General features: G+C 58.0%; 1 protein-coding gene across 1 annotated transcript; it reads right to left on the bottom strand.

Moving 5' to 3' along the window:
* Window positions 1-726: 726 nt before the first annotated feature.
* Window positions 727-18,738, bottom strand: LOC142025828 (adenylate cyclase type 10-like). The gene is made up of 25 exons (XM_075018508.1): window positions 18,626-18,738; window positions 18,419-18,576; window positions 18,011-18,115; window positions 16,866-16,904; window positions 16,071-16,214; window positions 15,097-15,302; window positions 14,566-14,659; window positions 14,160-14,248; window positions 13,398-13,589; window positions 13,162-13,283; window positions 12,448-12,524; window positions 11,949-12,138; window positions 10,981-11,033; window positions 9,386-9,539; window positions 8,472-8,664; window positions 7,858-7,944; window positions 7,097-7,380; window positions 6,336-6,472; window positions 5,339-5,455; window positions 4,053-4,307; window positions 3,017-3,355; window positions 2,000-2,214; window positions 1,514-1,621; window positions 1,178-1,356; window positions 727-904 (listed from the first exon to the last, which is right to left on the bottom strand). Exons 1-25 carry the CDS (start codon window positions 18,736-18,738, stop codon window positions 727-729), a joined length of 3,828 nt encoding a protein of 1,275 aa, XP_074874609.1.
* Window positions 18,739-20,243: the final 1,505 nt, after the last annotated feature.

The raw sequence follows: 20,243 nt of genomic DNA, 5'->3' as shown, positions 1-20,243 counted from the left end.
TAAGAGCAGACCCAGCCGCCCCGAGGCTCCTCTCTGAGAAGGAGCCTAGAAAGCAAGGGGGTCTGCTCTGAACCTCGTGACTCAACGGGAGGGCTCTCCTCATTGTCTTCCCTGAACTGATTCCCAAATAAGCAAGGCCTGTAGTGTATCTTTGGTGATGTATGGTTATCATGTTAGACAGTTTGCCAACCTAGTTTCATGCCAATTTTTGTTGTGCGCATACGAATTCTTGTGGTGAGCATGCCAGTTCTTGTTGTGAGCGAAGAGAAGTTGAGTTTTGTGAGTTAAAGGATCCCTGGTGTTGTTTCACCTTAATCCTGACCTGGGAATCGGCAAACCTGAGTCATTGTCCTGAGAAGTTGGGACATGACACCCCCCAAACCCCGGGAACCCCTCCCCTTTAGCGGGGGAAAGACAGGGAGCAGCAGGAGCCGGCTGACCGTACGTAGGTGGTGAGGAGCAAGAACAACAGAGAGGGCTAGGGTTGTAGAGGCCTCTGGTTTTAATGTGACCTCAAATCAGAAGCGTCTTCCATCAGGAGCCTGCACCAGGGCCTTCGAGAGAGCTGTAGCCATCACTGATGGAGCCACCACAGTAGCCGCCAACAGAAATGACAAGACAGCGTACCATTCCGTGCCTCAGACAGAAAGAAAGGCCTGACTACAAAGGTCATAATAACGGAGCTGTTTAATGAGGTAACTTCATTGCCACCCTTCTGTTGTAAGTCTATCTGTGGCAGGAGTCTGCTGCCCGGTAGGAGTCCGCTGCCCTGTCCGTGTTGGCCTTCATGCGCGCTGCCAGGCGGGAGAACGTCCGTCCACTGGAAGTGCCCTCCAGGCTGAAGAGGTGCTCCAGTAAGGAAAGACAGCAGCTCTGCCGCAGCAGCCAGGCTAGCCTCTTCCTCCTGCCACACGAGAGAAACTGCTTGGCCCAGAGGCTCTAGCTGTGCAGTGCTAAATGGGACAGGGCCGGTGGAAAGCAGGGCGCAAGGAGGGAGGGAGTGTGGGGCTCTGCCGTCCCCTGGTCTACCCGCACGTGGCTCCTTACTGCCTCGGTCCTGCTAAGGCCTATGTGTCAGGTTCAGGGTGGCCTCAAGCCTAGGCAGGTTGGGCCGGGATGCCTGGAACCAGGTGGGAAATGGCTCTTCCTCCCCTGGCTTCTCAGTTCTGCTTCTTACCGGGCCTCCTGCGGAAGGGAGGATGCTCTTCTGGCAACATAAGAGGCACACGGCAACTTTTCCACCTGAGACTTGACAAAGGCTCCAATGGAGGTCCGGGGGAATTGTCTTCCGAGCAGGCTCAAAGCCTCCCTGAGCATTTTCTTTGCCAGCTTCATGCGCCCCATATGCCAGCAGACCTGCAGAGGAAAAGGGAAACATCCTGATATGGACTAGCTGCCCAGGAGACTGCAGGAATCTCCAAGTGGCTGGAGATGCCAGGGATATCCCCTGCAACCGCGGAAGGCATCCAGCTCCGTCCCCCGGGAGATCCCTCCAGACCTGCCCGTCTCTTACCTCCCCTTTGAGGCTGAAGAAGGTGGCCTCTTCAAAGCAGGCTATCACATTTGCCTTCTTCTCTAGTGAGTTCCTCAGGACCTCCGCTTCGTTCAGCTTCATGAGGGCCTTTGCGCAAGCACACAGAGAGCAGGTGAGCGTGGGTGCAGAGCCCATGGCCAGCCTTGTCCTCCCTCATCATTGCCTCTGGCATACATCTTAAGAGGGCCTGTTTCTCCCCCTGGTGATGCCCGCCCAAACACAGTCACACTGTCTCAGAGCACAGACAGGCACCAGTGATCCTTCAGACTGCCTCCCTGCTAATGCCCCTCGTGCTAAGAGCACAGTGCCTTGTGTCTCTTGCCGCAGAAGAGGCAAACCAGAGGAAAAAGTCAGGGTCTGACCCCAGCATTTCCCTTCCAAGGTCCCGCAAAGGCATGCCCTAGTGCAACGGCCAGGCAGGCAGGCCTCTGTGCACAGTGGGTGCTGGCAAGCAGGGCAACTCACCATGTAGCTGTTGGAGACATGCAGGTAGGCAGCCGCAGACTCCAGAAGGTAGTAGAAGGCTCTGGCAGCATCGCCCATCGCCATGTAGTGGCGAGCCAAAGGCACGAGCACCGATTCCACGATGGCTTTGCATTCACATGAGCAGGTACCGCTGTGCTTCCTGTCGGTCTTGCTGGGCAGCTCAGCTGTCTGTTCACTCTTTGCCAGAAACCGTCCTGCCACACTAGTCAGAGGACGGTTCCCAGGAGAAGAAGAGAGCAAAGAATACACAGGCATCACCTGTACTGCTCTTTCTCCCCACAGAGACGGCATCAAAAGCCCTTTGTTCAAAGCAGAGCACGAGGCCATGGGCATGTATGACCCGTACAGGTGCTTGGCAGGTAGGGAGAAAGAGACAAGCTGGGCTTTCTGTCACCTCTTCCCACAGGCAAACCACCCGAGTCCCCGGGGCAGGTTTTCCCCTGCAGATTTTGCAGTGCTACTCTGTAGGAACTGGAAAGCAAAGGCTGCTCCAGTGTAGTGTGATGATCGCTCTGAGCCCACAGGCTTCCTCAAGCACTCCCTCATCTCCACGGCCATCTCCTCCCACCTCCCACCCCACAGAAAGCCTCTTCCCTAAGCTGCAGTCACAACCGGCAGCCAAATGGCGGCGCTTCCTTTGTCTGCTCTGGACACCCTGAGCTCACTGCCTTCCAAAATCATCAAAACCGTGTCTGCTCACCCAAAATCCTCCTCCAGGAAAGCCTGCTGCTGCTGCAGAGCACCTGCAGCATCAGGAAAGAAAACAGGGGGTTAGATACCTCCTCACACACCCCAGGGGAAGAACTACTCTCCCTCTCTCAGCGGGCTGGGGATCGCAAGGGTCCTTGCAAGGGTCCCGACACACTGCAGAAAGTCTGCAGTGGCCATCCTCACCTCCTGGGCTCGTCCCTAGCAGATGTCCTCCCACCCCATCCCCAGCACAGCCCCCCTGGGGTCCTGGAGGGCCCAGGCTGTGAAGCATGGTGCACAGCATACCCTCAGGGGTGTGAGTCCTATCCCTCTTCAGCTGTTCTCCTGCCAGCACCAAGGCCTCCCAGCTGTGAGGGTCGCCCTGCTCAGCAGGGCCCTGACTGCTCCCTCCCTCCTGGGTGCTGGTGACAGCAAAGCGGTGGAAGGCAACAAAGTCCCCTCGGCTGCAGCTCTCGCATTTGTGCGCGTGCCGCTCCAGGAAGGCGGCGCACTTGCGGTGCAAGGCGACCCGCTGTCTCTCGGGCCACAGCTCGTAGGCAGCCTCCCGCAGCAGTGGGACACAGAAGACCAGCACGCCAGACTGCCGCTCCGTGGTCTTCTTGCTCGGAGAGGGTCTCTCCACACCTGCAGGGCAAAGGGCCTTTGCATCAGCCTGAGCTGGGGCCAGGGCTCAGGGCTGTCCCAGCCGGGGCATGAAAGTCATGCCTTGGTGAGCATCCTTAGCAGCAAACCAGCGCTGCTGCTCACCGAGCCTTGCAGGACGAGGCAAAAGGGCCCGCCTTGCCTTGCTGATGCCAGCACAGCCTTGGGGACACAGTGCTCAGCTGTGCTCCAGACAGGAGCTGGGGATGTTGCCGCCAGCCGAAGCAAGCCCCGGCCAGTGCTTTCTCTCCGCTCCTGGCAAGGCAGTCCCCAGCCTCCTGAGCTTCCCCTGCTGCACCACAGGGGAATCAAAGCTGAATAAAAGCCTCTCAAAGGCCCTGGGGCACTTTGGAGGGCATCTTTGATCCGGATGCCGCAGGCAGCTGGGAGAGGATATCGGTGATGGCACATGCCCTCCCGTGCCTGCGCTACAAGCAGCACTTGAAGGCAGAGGAGCAGAGGCACTCGGGACAGCTGGTGGGAGCTTCCCTCCAGCGCAAAGCTAGCGTTCTTTGAGATTGACTTGTAAGATCTTTGAACAAGCCATCCCGAACCGCCATGCCTGCCTGAGCTCCACCCAGCCATTACTGGGGCAGAGGGGGGAAGTGCACCATGCCCTGGCGAGCCCCACCAGGACACAGCTGGGAGCTCCCTTGGCCTCTTCACTGCTACCACTTACCACTCTCTGCCTGCCGAGAGCTGCCTGGCCCCTTGGTAGGATCTCGGACCTCTTCTGGCACCTCTGTGGTCTTCAGCCACTTAAGGATGTTGTCGCTCACCAGCATGTCCAACAAGCAATTCATCTTGTGCCTGATGCCATCAGGAAGGATGTGTGACAGCAGCTGGGTGGTAAACACTGGCCCGATGACAGCTGCAAACTTCAAAACCGTCTGCTTCAGTGGCTTTATCTGGTCCAGCTGGGCCAGCGCAATCTCTGTCAAAAAGAAGCAACACCTCTTTCTCTCTTGCCTGTTCCCCATGCTGAGGCTGGAGAGGCTGGAAAGTCTCAACACATGAAATGGGGTAGACTTTGGCCTCTTCTCCTCGGCACTGCACCTGCTGGGCAACGGCAGCCCAGGGCAGGCGTCTTCAAAATGGCTCCGCACCTGTTGGAATCGCAGGCCACGAGGCCTGGGGAAGAGCGAGATGCTCAAACAAACACTCGCCCACCTGGGGTGAGGAGGGCAGGATCCAGCAGGTACATGCATCCGTGATGCACCCTACCAGATCTGGAGTAGGGTTTTGCCCAACAGCGCACACAGAAAACAGAGAACCTTCCCTACCGCAGAGGTGGACTCAGAGCTCCCCACAACAGCTCTCTTAACTTGGCCAGACAATACTACGCCTTTCGTTTGGTTTTCTTTTTTTGGGGGCGGGGCAGACGGGACAAAACAACGTCATAGCAGGAATGCTTTAGCATGACGTTTCTTCAAGGTTCATACAAACGGCTATGGCTAGAGAGGAGGGACAGTCGTTGACAGCTCCCCCATCCAGCTCACCTGGCTATGGGGGGATTTCCGTGCCAATCCACAGAAAAAACCAATGGATTTGGTTTGGATTAAGTGCCTTGAGAGCGACGTTAGCTGGGGAGCTTAAGAAGAGAATAGCGAGGGCAAAGCTGCGATCGCAGCTGAGTCAGCGGCAAGTCAAAGACTTTTCCCAGCAAAGGATTTGTTTCTGTGAGAAAAGGGAGCCATCCTAGTGTTGCACCAATAGCCTTTTCTCTCCTACCTGCTGCTGGAAAGCAGCCAGCAGGCTCACAGCTGGTCCGCACCCAGGAGGGGAAAATGGCTGCCTGCAACCCCAGGCCTGTTTCTGCTTGCACTGGAGCCACCTTCCCAGCGGAGCCCCCAAGCTGAGCGGGTGACTCTGCAGCACACAAATGCCCAGCCTCCCTCTAGCCCATGCCCCGCGAAGGGGCCCCAGCACAGCCGTGAGCCAGCAGAGCGGCTCTCGGTCCCTCACCTTTCAAGGTGGTGGGCAGCACCGTGTTCTCCGGGTTCACGTCTGGTCTGATGATGCAGACCGTGCCATCGTTCCCCGCACTGGAGCTCGAGGTTGCTGTGAGGGGTGAAGCCTCAACTGCAGAAGCTGGGTGGAGCAAGAGAACACGAATAAGGCAATTTGCAAAGTAACTTGCGGCTTGCAAACGTTTCAAAATTCGCCTGAGATGGGACAAGTCCCACTTCACACGGTCCAGTGCAAGCGCACAGACCTGCACGCGCTGAACGTGGTCATTAAGCACAGCAAAACAGTTCCCACTGCAAGCATTTCTTTGCATAGCCCTCCCAGAACAGACAGGTGTTCTGCCTTCAGACCACCTTTCCCAAACAGCCCCTCAGTCAAAGCTTCTGGCGTGCCTAGGGGGCAACTGAACACCCCGCGACAGAAAGCGGCAGCATTGCTGCCTTCGACAGGGCTACCTCCACAGCCAGGGAAATTGCCAGTGATCATGCAAAATGCAGCATCAGCCCTGGCTGTTCCCAAGGCCACAGCACTCTGGCTGGCATGGCGCTCTCGGTGGCATTGCCGCCGTTTTCTTCCGTTACCAGCACCCTTGTGGGGATTTATGGTTTTGAATTCAAGTTTCCCAAGCCCGTCCCTCAGCCTCAAGCTGGGGTTTGTTCTCAAGTGAGCTGGCGTTGGGCCAGGGTAAATTATGTGCCCATTAGAATGCCTAAGAAACATCAGAAACACATGTGCTCTGGAACCATTTCCCCTGCGTTTTAGCCCCCCAACCCCCGCCCCAAGAATTTAGGCCCCTCCAAGCCACCACAACTCGCTAGCCCCTGCTTTGGCTGTCCCAACAGCAAGGCACGCAGGAGCCCACACCTCCGCCGGACCACGTTCTGCACTGCTGCAAGATCTGACTCTGCCCAGATCCATGGGGGAACGATGGGGCAAGACTGTGCTGCGGAGAATGCGCCACAGCAACTCGCTAGTCAGCAGCAAAGGTGCTTACTGATCAGGCTCTCCCAGTTGTCCTCTGCTTTTTCAGCCCGCCTCCGGGTGCGGAACAAGAGCATCTTGTTGCAAAGAAGGCAGCCCAGCAGCTCCTTGCAGTAATACGGGATCCCCGAGCTTCTTTGGATCAGGAACCTGGACAGGAGCAGACGCGGCAGTGACCACCACAAGAGGAGTAAAGTGAAACACGGTTCAGGTGGGCGGCGAGTCACTTGGGCAATACAGGGTAGCCAGCATCTTTGTCACAGCTGCACCTCGCCTTTGAATGGGACAGTCCTCTGCTGCCTTGGGCTTTTGGGCCCCCCTGAACCTCCAGCCTTCGCTCAAGTCCACGGGAAAAGAATTGCGGCCAACGGCCAAAGCACAGAGCAGCGAGCCCTGCCTTTCCTCTCCTCAGGAGCCTAGATCCTCTCTGGCAGCAGGGCAGGCCTCTGTCCCAGGGAATCTCCCCCACAGCCTGGCCACCTAGACCAAGGCCTTTTCACAGCCCAGCCACACTTGGGCTCGGGACTCTTCCTCCCTTCCTCTCTGTGCAGCCGCGAAGGGCTGACACTTCCCACACTCTGTGTCTCGGCAGTGGCCCACTCTCAGCTCACGCCTGCCAGGACAAGGCATAACAAGCAACCCACCTCCTAGAGTACTCGCTAGAGTCGGTGATGCTTCTAGTGGCCCTGCGCTCCCTTTCCGGGGGCGCTGATTCCCGTCCGTGGTCTGCATAGGGTCAAGCCCTCAGGAAGAGCTCCCCTGCCTCGAACTTACCTCGCTAGATCCCTGGAGATGCTGTCCACTCCAAGGTTCTGGCAGACCTCCTGCACCACAGCTGCAGGTTTCAGCTCATCCAGATGAAGATAGGTGATTTTCTGGGACGTTGTGTTGTCTGCTGCAGCTTTGCAAAAGCCCTCTGTTCTCGCGTAGCCCGGCGCCAAGCTCATGACCATGAAGTAGGAGACATTTCGGAGCACGGGTGACATGATACTCCAGGAGGCAGGGTCGATGAAATGGGCATTGTCGATGACAAAAATGCCAAATTCTCCTCCAATGGTCTGAAAAAAAGCAGGATGTTCCGAGGGCAATCCAGTGGAATCCCAAGTGTCTTGCAGGGGAGGAGACTGAGCCTCTGTCTCTTGAGAGGATGCTCTGAAGTCTCTCCCCAGCCGCTTCCCTGCTCAGAAGCTTACTGACTCTTAATTTCTTTGAGATTTTAAGGTCACACCTAACACCACCTGACCTGCAGAAGGAGGCAGCTTGGGCAAGGGAATGCAGAGGCCATTGCTCCTTGTCCAGGGTACACTTGACGGGAGGAAAGTTATGGGGTGTGTTTGTGGGGCTGCGGGGAGGAGGGGGGAGGTGGGGGTGGGGGGTTTCTCAGGCCCTGAAGCGCGATGGCCCGGGCGTGTGGTCCTCCCATCCACTCACACTGCTGTGGTGCAGAGCCTGCAGCCAGCAGGCTTGTTTTCCTTCTCTGACCCAGGAGGAAGGAAGGCAAGAAGGCAGGAAGGCAGGAAGGCAGGAAGGCTCACCTTCTCCAGCACTTTTGCCCAAGTCGAGTGCAACTCCTTTTTTCTTTCAATTCCACGCATCTTGCGAACCTTGTCCGAAACGGGAAACTGGCCAGAAAAGCAGAGTCAGGCAGAAGCATCGCTCCGGGGCGAGGCACATGAACCCACCAAGCAAGACTGCAGAGCAAACTGCCTCTGCTGGCCTCAGCACCTTACCTCTCCCCAGCACAGGTGCAAGGAGCCACAGTGGGGGCTGCACCTGGAGCCCAAAGCAGAGGCCCTCTGCTGAGGGTCACTGGCAGAGCTGGGGCTTGGGGGTGGGCTGAAGAGCTGGTTCTCTGCCTGTAGGAAGCTTGGGCTGGCTGGAGCAGACCACTCGCCCAGCACCAGCCTCTCTCCAATGCCACTTCCAAGGTGCTGAACAAGACACCAGGCACCGCCAGATGCAGCGCAGGACATGAACTCACCCCAGAAAGGGAGCCCCCCAGGGCCCAGGAACGGGAAACCTGTGCTACCACCCCCACGCTTCCCACCCCCGAGGTAAGGCACTCCCAGCAGCGCGCCCACACAACATCAGACCCAGAAAAGCTCATGAGAAGGCCTTCTCCAGGGCCAGAGAGGCCTCTTGCTCTCACCTCGACAAGGAAAATGTCATTGAGGAGACAAAAGCTGCTCTCTTCAATTGTCCCTCGGAGCTTTGTCTGCAGCGTGCACTGCCTGGCACCGCACGGTTCGCTGTCCTGGAGGCCCAGGGCCCTGGCCATCAGCGTACGGATGGCACAGAAGGACTGCCTCACGTTGACCTCTAGCAGTTCCATGGCAACTACCCTGCCGTGCAAAAGCAAAGGGGACTGAGATCCCCAACAGCCCAAGCCTTCTAAGACAAAAGGGGTGCAGATGCCCTTGGGGGGGGGGGCTCTTCAGCCACTCGTCTCAAAGTGCTTCCCAGAGGAGGCCAAGTTTTTCACTCCTCATACAAGAAAGGGCACAGAGGGGCAGTTGCTGCCAAGCCACTGGGAGAGCCGGCTCCAGACTCTTGTGTCTCCACAGCGCCGGCCCAGGTCTTGCTACGTTCCCCCTGCAGAGGAACTCAGGGGGCTAAGGGGCAAGGATGGAGCAAGTGGTGGGTTTGCCTTTGGGCTCCAGACCTTAGCAGCCTGACTCCCAGACCACAGGAAGGCTTTTCTGCCCCAGTGCTCCTTCTGGGAAACAGGCAGACGGCAAGCAGGGCTTCCGAGACAGGCCAGCCTGCTGTCTGTTGCGTCTGGAGTCAGATGAAAAGCATTGGGCTTGGGCTCTTTCCTTCTACCTGTGCCTGGCCCAGAGGTGAAGGAGGAAAGGCCATGGCTCAAGAAGCCACCTCCAACTCCCCAGAGATGTAGAGGCGGGAGCAGAGCATGCAGGTGCTCCTAGGGAGAGTCTCCAGGAGGCCTTCTCGGGAGGCTGCAGTCCAAGGGCCAGGCACACCGGCAGAGGGGACGGAATGTTCTATGGCTGCCAGGTGATGGGCAGGGGCAGCATCCCAAAGCTAGAGGTCAAAAACCTGCACCTGTGCCCAGCAGCCTGGCCTAAATAGGCCAGTTCGGTAAGTAAGTGGCTCTTTCCGGAGCCCATCGTGCCCTCAAATGCCAGGATGTGCCTTTGTCCTGAGTCCTCATAGGCTTTCAAGCAGCTGCCAAAGAGGTCAATCTCCTTCTCCCGACCTGCGAAGACAAACAAGAAAAACAGCTGCTGGGTGTGCTGAAAAGCAGAGAGATGCCACTTTGGCTGGCACCCTCCACCGCAGTTCCCTGTCCCGCCACCGCTTCCACCAGCCCGCCTACAGCCAGGCCTCCTTCCTGCCCACTCATCCCAGCTTTTTTACCTCTGCCTTCCTCAGAGCGGCAGCGGGCCCGCCTGCCCCACAGTGCAGCTTCCATGCCTTCTTCCCCGTCCCGCCACCCTCTGCCCTCCCACAGACACAGAGGTTCAGCCAGCCCCACGCAACTCCCCGCAGTGATCCAGCACAAGACTGGAAGAGATGATGCGAGTCGCTGCAGCATCTCCTCGCTGTAGCATGAGCCACAGGGCACTTCCTGGGAGCTGAGGCAGCATCTTCAGGGTCTTTTGGCTGGGCTAGAGTGAATTTTCTTCAGTGATAGCTCCTACGGTGCTATGGTTTGGATTTGTGACCAGACATGGGTGTTGATAACACAACGATGTTTTGGTTATCGCTGAAGAGCGCTTGCACAGCATCAAGGCCTTTACCATTTCTGACGCCGCCCCGCCAGCGAGCAGGCTGGGGGCACACAAGAAGCTGGGAGGGGGCACAGCCACGACAGCTGTCCCCAACTACCCAAAGGCCTACTCCGTACCATATGATGCGGTGCTTGGCAAGATGAGCTGGGGGAAAGAGGGAGGAAGGGGGGACGTTTGGAGTTACGGCGTTTGTCTTCCCAAGTCACCGTTACGCATGATGCAGCCCCGCTTTCCTGGAAATGGCTAGACACCTGCCTGCCCATGGGAAGCAGGGAACGAATGCCTGATTTGGCCTTGCATGCTTGCGCAGCTTTTGCTCTACCTATTAAGCTGTGCGTATCTCAGCCCAGCACTGTTCTCACTTTTACCCTTCCGATTCTCTTCCCCATCCCGCTGGGGGGAGCAAGTGGCTCTGTGGGGCTGAGCTGCCTCCCGGGGTTAACCTGTAACAGGGCCCAAAACCTCCAGCAAGACACCGAGGGATTAAAGGCACCCCGTGGGTCCCGACATTGCCATGTCTACGCCCAGATGCTGCCAAGAAAGGATCTCTGAGGAGTACAAGGGGGAGAACCCACCACCGGAACTCTCCGTCAGACTGGCAGAAGGCAATCGCTTTCCTGATCCCAAAGACCGGGATCAGTTTAGCCCCCAGGCGTGAGCAGCTCCGTAGCTGAAAGGTACCTTCGCACCAGGTCTGGAGCACGGCAAGGCAGCACCAGGCGCCTCACCCTGCTTTCCACCCCACAGAGATCAACCAAGTAGGGGCCGAGAGAGGCCGCACTTCCTTAGGGCCTCTGCAGCAACACCATCCCTGGCAAAAGCTTCTCCCGTCCCAGCGTGGCAGGCACTAAAAGTTACCAAGGGGAAGAAACTGGGCTTCAGAAGAGCAAGGCATTCTCCACCTACCCAGTAAGGGGGCGTACTCTGACCTCTTCTTGGCAAGACCCATGCCAAATATGCTAGAAGCAGGGGAAAAGAAAACACAAGTCAATTAGCTGGCGAGAAGCCAGGGGACACAGAGAAGCAGCCTGGCATGGAGGGGCAGGATGTGCTCCTCGTGCACCTGCTTGTCTTTCGAGCAGCATGTTTTCCCCTGTGTGCACCCCCACCCAAAGTTCAAGCTGCATGCTAGGACAGCTTCAAGCATAAAGAAGCCCAACGGCCACGGCAGGACAGGAGTACGTATCAAGAGTCCACCACCAGAGGCCAAACCAAGAGACACTGGAGACATGTGAAAGGAGCCAGGGTGTGCTGTTGGCTAGCACACGCTGGCCAAGAGAATCAAGTGTCTCGGAAAGGAGGATTGGTGTCACTGAACGGGTTGGGATGCCAAGCACCTAGCACCTTTGGCCTAACTCCTCCTGTAGTTTCCAAGAGATGGCAATGTTAACATTCAAACCCTCATCCAAAGAGAAGGTCAAATCCTGGCCCAGAGGAAAAGCTGAGGTTTCAGCAGGAAGACATGAGGAAGGGTGTCCCCATGGGCCACATTTCCCCATGGGAACCAGGCTGGCCCAAAGCTTCCTGCTCGGAAGCGCCTTGTCCCAAAAACCTCCTTGCGTCAGCATTACCAGGGCATGTGGTGGAGCAAGCACAGCTGAAAGCCATTTGAACAGAGCCTGCAAGGCCAGGTTGTGTCTGCCAAGACAGACAAACCTTCCCCATCCCTGTGGCTTCACTCCCGCTCTCTTAGCAGCAGGAGACAGCAGGGGAGAGAGGCAAAAAGCCTCCCGCACCAGGGCTTCTGACCGTCTCAGCCACACTGAGGGAGGGGAGACCAGCTTGGTCTCTCTCTGCCCAATTCCTCTTTGCTGGCCAAGGCTGCACCCTTGATGCCACAATCCCCTCGTCCAGCCCTCTCGGAGGTCACTCACCTCTTCTTGGTGATCCCCACATATTGATAGACAGTGCCAGGATGACCGACGCCTTTCATCTTTCTCTCCGGCAGCTCCTTGAAGTAGTAAGGGGGCAGCCGAGAGGAGGCATAGGTCACTGCATCACAGGACACCAGCCCAGGGTAGCGCACCATCATCCGGGCTGCCAAATTCACCTTCTGGCCAATAACTGCCAGAGAGAGAGAGAGCGTGCGAGAGCGTGCGTTGACGTACCTGTGCGATCAGCCCCGTGGCGCCCTTCCAGGCCAATGGCTGCCTCACCTCCAGCACAGGCCAACCCCACAGCGGGATCAGCAGAACCCAGGGGAACAAACGGCCACAGAGCCCATTCTCCTGCCACGGGCCAGGACCCGCGCTGCCCGGGCCGCTCCTGACCGGCTGCTGGGAAAGCCCTCTCCCAGCCCGCCTTCCTCTTCCAGAGTGCTATGCTTAAGCAGGCCCACACCAGCCTCCCATGCCTCAGACACATGCCTCCTACCTGTGTATTCATGCCTCAGAGGGTGGCCGGTGACTCCGCAGAACACCATCCCACTGGTAACTGCAACAGACACTGCCCTGGCACACAGGGAAACAGTGCAGCTTCAGCAGCGCCCCAGGCGCAGTCCTGCCCGCCCAGATTCATCCCTTCCCGCATCTCCCCTCGGCGCTAGCCTGGGCCACCTGCCATCCTGTCCTGCCAGCGCGGGTCCTGGGGACGTCGAGAGCTCAGGGGCGCAACGTACCCACGTTGCAAGGGACAAAGGACAGGGGTAGAGCGCATGTGGGATGTTTTGGACACTTCCCCTGAGGCCACATTCCCTGAGCTGCAACCTGCAGAAGGCCACAGCCCTCTCATGAGCAAAGAGGGAGGGAAGAAGGCACCCACGGTGTCACTGCCTGCGATGGCAGCAACCTGAGATCAGGTGGCTGGACCCCATCCCTGCTCAGGGGCCAGTCGCCCAGAAGGGCCTGCCTCTGGCACCAAGGAGCCTCTTGCCCTTGCAAGGGCTCGTTCCAGCACGGTGGCTAGCAGGGTGTGCTTGGCGGGACTCCGCCTGGCTGCCGAGGGCTAAGTCCGGGGCTTGCCTGCCACCTCTCAGGGCACTGCCTCCTTCCTGCCAGGGACAAGGCAGAGCAAGCTAGAAGACACGTCTCTTTCTGGGAAGCCCCCTTGCGCCATCCCAGGCAGCATGCACCCCCAACACACACTCACTCTATTTCCATCAGCATCGTGGAGCAGGAAGTGAAGATCTGAATAGCACTCTGCAAGGCGTGAATGCTCTCGTAGGGCAGCTTTTCTCCACCGAGGCCAAACACACAGAGGAACATGCAGCCCTGCCAAGGACGGATGCAGCACATCTTGCTACAATGCCTAAGAGGGAGCCTCTCCCTCTTGCTCACCGCCCACCCCCTCAGCGTGGGGGGAAGCGATTGCTCCCACACACTCACTTTATCAAACAGGACGATTTTGTTGATTTCGCCTTTGTGAGGACAGAGGATTTCTAGCATCATCCTGCTGGCATCGTGGATGATGGTGCGGATGTCCACCGTGCTGATTCTGGCAGTCAGCCGCAGTTGGACGAAGAGGCTGGTGACTGGCCGTAGCTCAGAGAAGAGGTCCAGCGGCACTCTGTCATCAAGCTGGAAGACAAGAGCACGATGGCTTCACCAGCCTGCTCTCCCGGGGGCTTACTCCCCACACCAGATACCGAGGGAGAGCAGGCATACTGGCAATAGCAGGTACTCCCCGAGGAAGGGCTAAATCCTCCTCTCAGTGCAAATGGCGGGCAGGCTGCCCAGCCTGTGGCAGGCAGATACCGAATCGTTAACGCAAATGACAAAGGAGAGAAAGGTGCTCCGGTACCACCCCATCCTGGGACGGGTATGGACATGAGGGGCGACCCGCAGGGATGCTCTGGGGACTTCAGTGCAACCTCCCCTTTATCCCACCGCCACGACCGCAGCACATCCAGAACCATACCCACAGAAAAGACAGACAGACACAAGTCTGCCTCCCACCACCCGTATCTCTCCGAGGACAACACACGCAATGGTGCAGCACCAGTGCCCCCTGGCTCAGTTTCCCCGCGTTGTCTTCTCAGGGTGCGTTTTCTTCTCTTTGGCTGTTCTCACGAGAACTCCATCTCTGCAACGCACCACTTCCTCTGCCCTCCAAAAAGGCAGCCCCCAGCAGTGGTGGCCTGGACGTACCTTCCCGAGAGCAGCTCCTGATATGTACTTGCTAAGCACGTCGTACGCATTAGCGCCACCGGGCAGGAGAAGAGCAGGTCTCATGGCACCTGAGGAGAGAAAAAGCAGGTGGTTGCTGGGAGGACAGGACTACGAGGTGTTGGAAAGCAGGGGCTGGCACGGGAAACGGGGGAGAAAGAGTCTTCTGCGTTTGCTCATGTTGCCACCTCCAGATGCTCACGGCAGTGCTGTCCCCTGGAGGGAGAAGACAGCAGCAGCCACTGCCCCAGCTGATGCACGCGAGGGCCAAAAGCATGAGTGCTAACCGAAAGGAGGAAGAGGGCGGAGGTGGTTCCTCTCTGGCCCCTGAAGCAGCCAGGCCCCACCTTTCCAGGCAAGCCGCGAACAAGGTGAAGTTGGCACTCACCTTCCCCTTCCAAGCGGTGGCTCCTTGGGTGTTGTACAAGCTTGCGTAAAGCCTCTTGGCATTCTGACCAAGACATCGGATCCATGCCTGTAACCTGGAGACACACGGCGTGAAGGCGCTGCCACTGGCCTCCCCAGGAGTCCCAGGGGACAAAGCCTGCTCTCCACCGTCACTGCCCAGAAAAGGGGAGAACAAGCCCACCTGCCTGGATGGGACAGCAGTGCTTCCTCAGAAGCACCGGTGCTGGGCAGGCATCCCCCAAGCATCCCCCAGCTGTCAACAACAGCGCCATGACCCACAGAGGACACTGCTGGTGGGGCCAAAGCCCTCCCGGTGCCTCCCGACCCCTCAAACCAAGCAAGCCCAGCCCACTGTTACCCCTGAGAGGGAAGGACAAGAGCTTCAGCTGCCCACCCACTTCCACAGCTCCAACTCTCTCCACATCCAGCTCCTCAGCCTTCTGACACCTCCCTCCTTCATGTCCAGGTCTGGGTCCTCAAAATGGCTCTACAGGCCATGCCACCCACCTACCTTCACAGCTCTTTTGCCTGCAAGGCGCCTGGTCCTGAGCCGGTGCTGCTCACAGAGCTCCCAGGAGGTGGCCGAGAGGATTACTTCACCTGCACGCGCAAGCTCTTCGGCCTCACAAACTGCATCCAGGGCCTCGCCATAGATCAAGAAGTACTGCCGCCTCCTGCTTCCGACTACCAGGAGGTCCATGGGCCCTGCAGAGATCCCTGGTGAGAGAGACAGGGAGAAGCAGCACTCACACAGGGAAGATTTTGAGCTCTACAGCCCCCAGCATCTCAGCTGTTCAGAACCTAATCTGAAGCCCAGTGGGGAGACTGGTGTTATGGAAGGAAAGGGCATCCTCCATCCTACTCAGGGGCATACTGACACAGGTCCCTGAAACGGGTGTCTAGAAATAGACAGTGTCTTGAGAGTGCCGGGTGTCTTAGCCAGCTGCCTGCCCAGAAGCCCAGCAGCCTGCCCAGAAGCCCAGCAGCCTGCCCAGAAGCCCAGCAGCCTGCCCAGAAGCCCAGCAAACCAGGCGGGCTTGATCACTGCCTGCTCTACTAACGTGCAGGCAGGTTGTAGCTGTCTGCTTGACAACACACACGACAGCCTGCCAAAGCCCTTCCCAGAGCCATGTGCAAAGCAGCTCCCCTTTGCTCTTTGTGAGAGGCAGGGGAGAATCCAGCAGGGCAAAGGATGCAAAGCTGCCCCCACCTGAAAAAATGGGAAGATAACTACCTCCCACAGACATTTGTGCTAAATCAGATATTCGAGGACCCTAATACTTGATCTGACGCCCGCTTTGCCTTTAAGCTTCCTCTGCATCTGCAAATGCGCGCAAACCCAGCAGGCCTGGTCTCCCATCCCCGCCCAGACCACAGCTGGCCCCTTAAATGCTCGCAGGAGATGCTTTCCTTTGGCACTCGCCCCAGGACGGATCCCCCCCATTCCCTGCCAGCGAGAAGCAGCCCGTGCCACAGCGCCCGTACCTATCTTCAGCTGGATCTTCTGACCCACGTGCGTGTCACGATTCCCATACTTCCTCTGGATCTGCCGGCTACATTGCAGCACCAGGCTGATGGTCTTCGCCAGCTCCTGGGGTGGTGCTCTCCACAGCACCAGCACAGCATCCCCTGGGGAAAGTGAGGGAAAGGGAAAGGCTCTGCTGAGACCTGACTCTCCCCGACCTGCGCTCAGTGGCAGGGACAGCAGAAACCGGCCGACGCGCTGAGGAAGATGGGCCTGTGGGAGGGCACCGTCCTGCAGGGCCAAACCCTGGGCACCGGCACACCTCTCCTCTCCCGGGCCAGCCACAGCGGCCGACAGCCGGCAGCGCTGGCACCCCCTGCCCCGAGCGCTCCTCTGCAGCTGCAGCACACCAGGGCCGCCTCCTCCCCTCGCAGCCTGGCAGCCCGAGCTCCGCCATCACCAGGGCCTCCCTGCCCCTCACCACCACCCCGACACACACCTTTGGCTGTGCTTTCTAGGGGGTCTCCTCCTCTCAGTGCTTCCTTGCCCCCCCACCCCCAGCCCAGGGGCCTACCAGCAGGGGCAGAATGAGGGAGGCCACAGCCCTTGCCAAAGCCAAACCGGAGGCAGGCAGGCCCAGGGAGAAAGAGAAGCCTGGAGAAAGGGCACTGCACGGGGGGGGGGCGTGAGTGGCCAGGAAGCTGGCTCAAGGTGCTGCACAGAGCCTCTTGAGAAGGAGAGCACAGCAAATGGCTGCCACAACAGCTAAATGCTGCAGGTCAGCACACGTGGGCATCGTCGTCCTAAGTACATACCAGCAAACTTCAAGATGTCTCCTCCAAAAGTCAGCACCTCTGCAGACAGAGAGAAGGAAAGGAAGAGTCATGTGGACACCTTCTTCCAGAAGCCACAGAGCAAGCCCCTCTGCCCCGAGAGGAGCACCCACGTGAGGGTGCACCGTGGGGCACAGCCCAGGAAAGCACCACTCTGGCCTGCCTCCCGGGCTCACAGGGGCCACAGCCCTGCTATGTCCACAGCAGGCACGGAGGCAGGCCTGCGAGCTGCCACCAGATCTCAGAAAGGTGGAGGCTGGAAGGGACCTCTGGGGTCCATCTGGTCCAACCCTGCTGCTCAAGCAGGGCTGCACAGAGCCAGCTGCCCAGGACGGTGGCTAGATCATTTTTTAATAGCTCCAAGGAGGGAGACTCCACAAGCTGCCTGGGCAACCTGGGCCAGCGCTCAGTCACCCTCACAGTCAAAAAGCCTTTCTTGACGTACAGAGGGAACGTCCTGTGTTTCAGTACGTGCCTGGGGCGTGGCCTCTGCTCCTGACACTGGGCAGCACTGCAAAGAGCCTGGCTCTGTCCTCGTCGCACCCTCCCTTCAGGTTTTAGACACATTACTAAGATCACCCCCCAAGCCAGTCCCAGCTCTCTCAGCCTTTCCTCATCGGAGAGATGCTCCAGACCCTTCATCATCTTTGAGGACTCTCTTGCTTTGCTCTACAGGGGCTGCCAAAGAGGTGGCCACAATGTGCTCACGGTCAGCTTAGAAGGGTCAAGAAGTCCCCTGTGAAAAGGGGCCCGTGAGGGTGTCACAGACACACACAGACACACATATATCAGCGCCAGCATCCTCAGGTCACTCGTGCCCTGGCACTTGCTGGATGCCCCCAGCCTGCTCTGGGCACTAATGCATCACTGAGCCAGGTGTTCACGCCAGAAGCACAGAGGAAGCTGCTGAGAAAGCGGGTGCCTCCTCAGCCACAGGGGGGAGCAGAAAGCACCTGCGCCCGCCTTGACTCACCAGGAGACCCTGGCTGCTCTTGCTGTTCCTGCAGGCCACAGAAAGCCCCAGCCCTTGCAAGGAGGCAGGACCAGGCTGCCCAGCATGTCTACCTCCACCCTCCACGAGCAGCCTCACGGCCCGATGCCAGACAGTCCCGCAGCACGGCTCTTACCCTCCAAAATGTCACACAGGTAGGAATTGAGGGTTTGCGCCAGCTCATCAGTGCCTCTGTCTGGGCCAGCCCTCTGGATGAATTTCTCTGTCAAAGCAGTGAAACCTGTAACAGGGACACCCAGAAGTCAGGAAATGCCCACGTGGGACAAAGGACCTGGCAGCCAGTTCCATGCTGCCCGGCCCGAGAACCTGTAGGTCACACCTTCCCACGCGCTGGCTCAGTGCTGGTGGTGGCAGTGGTTCACCGCCCAACATAACCCGTCCCCCTCTCTTTGGGCATCCCAGCAGAAGACCTCAGCAGTGACAAGGTGGCCACTCTGTCTGAGGAGCCCGGGCAGGGCTCCAAAGGGCCTAGCGTGTCCCAAAAAGGCTCGTGTCCGTGGCTGCTCCTCCCTGCTCACCCCACCTGAAATATCCGCAAAGAGCAGCACTCCTTGGACAGCCTGAACGGGACCGATAATCTTGAGGTAGTCCTCAGCAATGAGACTGGGGAGAAAAGCTGCTGCTTTCTCCAGCTGTGAGTGGTAACGGTTCCTCTCCCAGGCAGAAGCCATCATCAGCGCCCTGTGGCACACGGGAGAAGATGGCCGTGCCCAGCTGGGAGGACGAGGACCTCACCACACAGTGCGAGTTGCACAGTGAGCCTGGGGCCTCTGTGCGGGACTGGCCCTCTGCCCTCATGGTGGTGGTCACAATCACCTGGCAGTGACCTCCTCCGTAGGTCATCGCTTACCCATCGTCTGTCCTCAAGCAGCACAATCAGCTAACAGTGACATCCTCTGTATGTCATCGCCTGCTGAGCAGCTGCCGCCGTGACCCAGTCTCCCTCCTGGATGCTGAGCCAATGACTCGGAAGCAGCCAGCGCCACCCCACTTCTTGGAGGACAGTGCCGAAGGGAGGCTCGTGCAGCGACCCGACGCTGAATTTGCAGCTACCTAACTAAGGCCTTGCACCCTAAGAATGGGTCTTTGGAGGCTCCAAATGAGGCTTCATACCCTAAACGAGGAGCTTGGCCCCCAAAATGAGGCTTTGGGCCCTCCAAATGAGCATTTGAACCCTCCAGATTGCAGACTGGATCCTAAAAAGGAGACTGTGGAAGCTAAAAACTGAGGGTTGGGGCCTGAAAATGAGCCTTTGCACACTGTAAATAAGGCTTTGGCCTCTACAGCGGAGGCTCTGGCCCTTCCAAATCAGACTTTGGGCCTTCAGAATGATGCTCTGGGCCCTCAGAAAGAGTCTTTGCACCTGAAGAGTGGGGCTTGGAACTGATGAATGAGGCTTGGACCCTAAAAATGAGGCTTTGGACCATAAAAAGGAGGTTTCCGACCCTAGAATTGAAGTTTTGCACTCTAAACCTGAAGCTTTGGGCCCTAAAAGAGGGGTTTGGAGCATTAAAATGAGGGCTTGGAAACGCAGGATGCAGCTTGGAGCCTCAAAGCAACTGGCTGGATCCTAAAAATGATGCTGCTCTATAAAAATGAGATACCTGTTCCTGCGCACGTAGCACCCCTGGTCCTGGCCCTGGCCCTGCTCCCTCCCTTGCCCCAGCTGCCCCCGGCCCATCTCTCGCCTGTTTCTCCTGAGGCCGCTCAGCCTCTGCCCTCTCCGGCAGAGCAACTGGGCCACAGGTGACATCACAAGCATCTGCACGAGCCAGGTTCCTGGGCCTGCCCTATCGGCAGTGACACAAACACCACCACAGGATCCTAAAAATGAAACTGTGGCTTCTTAAAAAAAGGCCATGGGTAATGAAAGACAGGTTTGGACCCTCCAAATGAGGATTTCAGCCCTCAAAAGCAGGCTTTGTCACTGCAAAGAATGGGGGAGGTGCTACAAATACGCTTTGGACCCTGACAACAAGGTGAACCTATTGGTTCCTCTCTGGCCCCCCGAAATGAAGCTTTGATGCCAAATACAGGGCTTTGGGCACTACATTTGAGGCTTAGAGGTGTGAAGGGCAGGTTTGGACTCTCTGAAGGAGGGTCAAGGCCTTAAGAATGGGGCTTTGGGCCCTAGAAATGGTGCTTTAGACATGAAAATGAGGCTCTGAACCCTGAAATTAGGTTGGGGGCCCTCACATGATGCTTTGGTACCCAAACCTAAGGCTTTGCACCCTAAAAATGGGTCTCCGGATGCTCAAAATGAGGCTTTGGGCCCTCAGAATTGCAGAACGAATCCTAAAAATGAGCCTATGGTCCACGAGAAGGAGGATTTTGTCCCTAAGAAAGAG

Source organism: Buteo buteo, chromosome 30 (assembly GCF_964188355.1).
Source record: "Buteo buteo chromosome 30, bButBut1.hap1.1, whole genome shotgun sequence".
NCBI lineage: Eukaryota > Metazoa > Chordata > Aves > Accipitriformes > Accipitridae > Buteo > Buteo buteo.
This window is presented reverse-complemented; position numbering and strand designations above follow the sequence as displayed.